Here is a 1,060-nt window from a genome sequence, read left to right as displayed (position 1 = left end):
GGAAGTAATGCATCATCGGGGAGCTCTTGCAGGCCATGAGTTCAGCGCGCAGGATCTTGAAACGTTTCCGTCTCCTTAGGAAGCTTCCGTTCTCAAACATGTCTCCGCAGTCCGGGTGCAGAGCCCAGAAACTGCCTTTTCCTGGCTGATCAGGCCGCCGAGGGATCTTGATGAAGCAGTCGTTGAAGGAGAGGTTGTGTCGCAGGGAATTCTGCCACCGCTGGGTATTCTCTCGATAATAGGGAAAGCGGTCCATGATGAACTTATAAATGTCACTCAGAGGGAGCATCTTCTCTGATGAGTTCTGGATAGCCATCGCTGTCAGTGATATGTAGGAATATGGGGGCTTCTGGTCGCTGTAAGAGTTCTTCCCAGGACGAGGCATGACGGCTGCTTGCTGTTTTCTTTAAGTTTGAATTGATAAAAAAAATTACCTCTTTTAAAGTTGTATTTTAGACGCTATGTTTTAAGAAGGTAACTCGACAGTCTTCATATCAGTCTCCGTCTGATTGATGTGTCTCAGAGTACTGTTTCATCAGATTAAACGTTGGCACGTGTTCCTTAAATGTGTGAATATGCCCGCGGCTGGCAGGTAAGATCCTTTAGAGGCTCCTGCATCCCAAAAAGTTTCTTCTGAAGATGTTTTCTCTGTCACTTTGAGCTCTTGGCGTTGTGCGTAAAAGTCAGCCTCTCTGCGTAAAAGATGAGAGGTCCACTCAGTTCTCCCCTGTTTCAGCGGCGGTTGAAGGATGTGAGGGGGCAGTCAGCAACGCGGGCTGTGTGTGATCCTCTCCTCTTGTGCGATGCTCCCACTCGCCGAGCGCCGTTTTTGTAAGACCCCCGCGGGTCGCAGGCTCTATTATCTCTTTTCCAGACACTTAGGGGACACGTCAGGGGCTCTGTGTGTGTGTGTGTGTGGGGGGGGGGGGGGGGGGGCGGGGGACTGACAGAGAGACGGGGCTCAATAAGTGCATAGAAATTAGAGGTGGGTGGTACGTTTAACACACGCGTTCGCCCTATTGCCTGTATGCCAATCAGCGCCATGCGTAATTTATATCCC

At 50.5% G+C, this 1,060-nt stretch overlaps 1 protein-coding gene across 1 annotated transcript in view; it reads right to left on the bottom strand.

Moving 5' to 3' along the window:
- foxb2 (forkhead box B2) overlaps positions 1-385 on the bottom strand; it is a gene marked incomplete at both ends in the record, with an annotated part of 957 nt that extends 572 nt beyond the window's left edge. Inside the window, one exon of the mRNA XM_080044793.1 lies at positions 1-385. This exon is cut by the window's left edge and continues 572 nt beyond it. Coding sequence (XP_079900919.1) covers positions 1-385 — 385 coding nt within the window.
- Positions 386-1,060: the final 675 nt, after the last annotated feature.

This window comes from Ammodytes marinus, assembly GCF_949987685.1.
Source record: "Ammodytes marinus genome assembly, chromosome: 2".
Taxonomy (NCBI): domain Eukaryota; kingdom Metazoa; phylum Chordata; class Actinopteri; order Uranoscopiformes; family Ammodytidae; genus Ammodytes; species Ammodytes marinus.
This window is presented reverse-complemented; position numbering and strand designations above follow the sequence as displayed.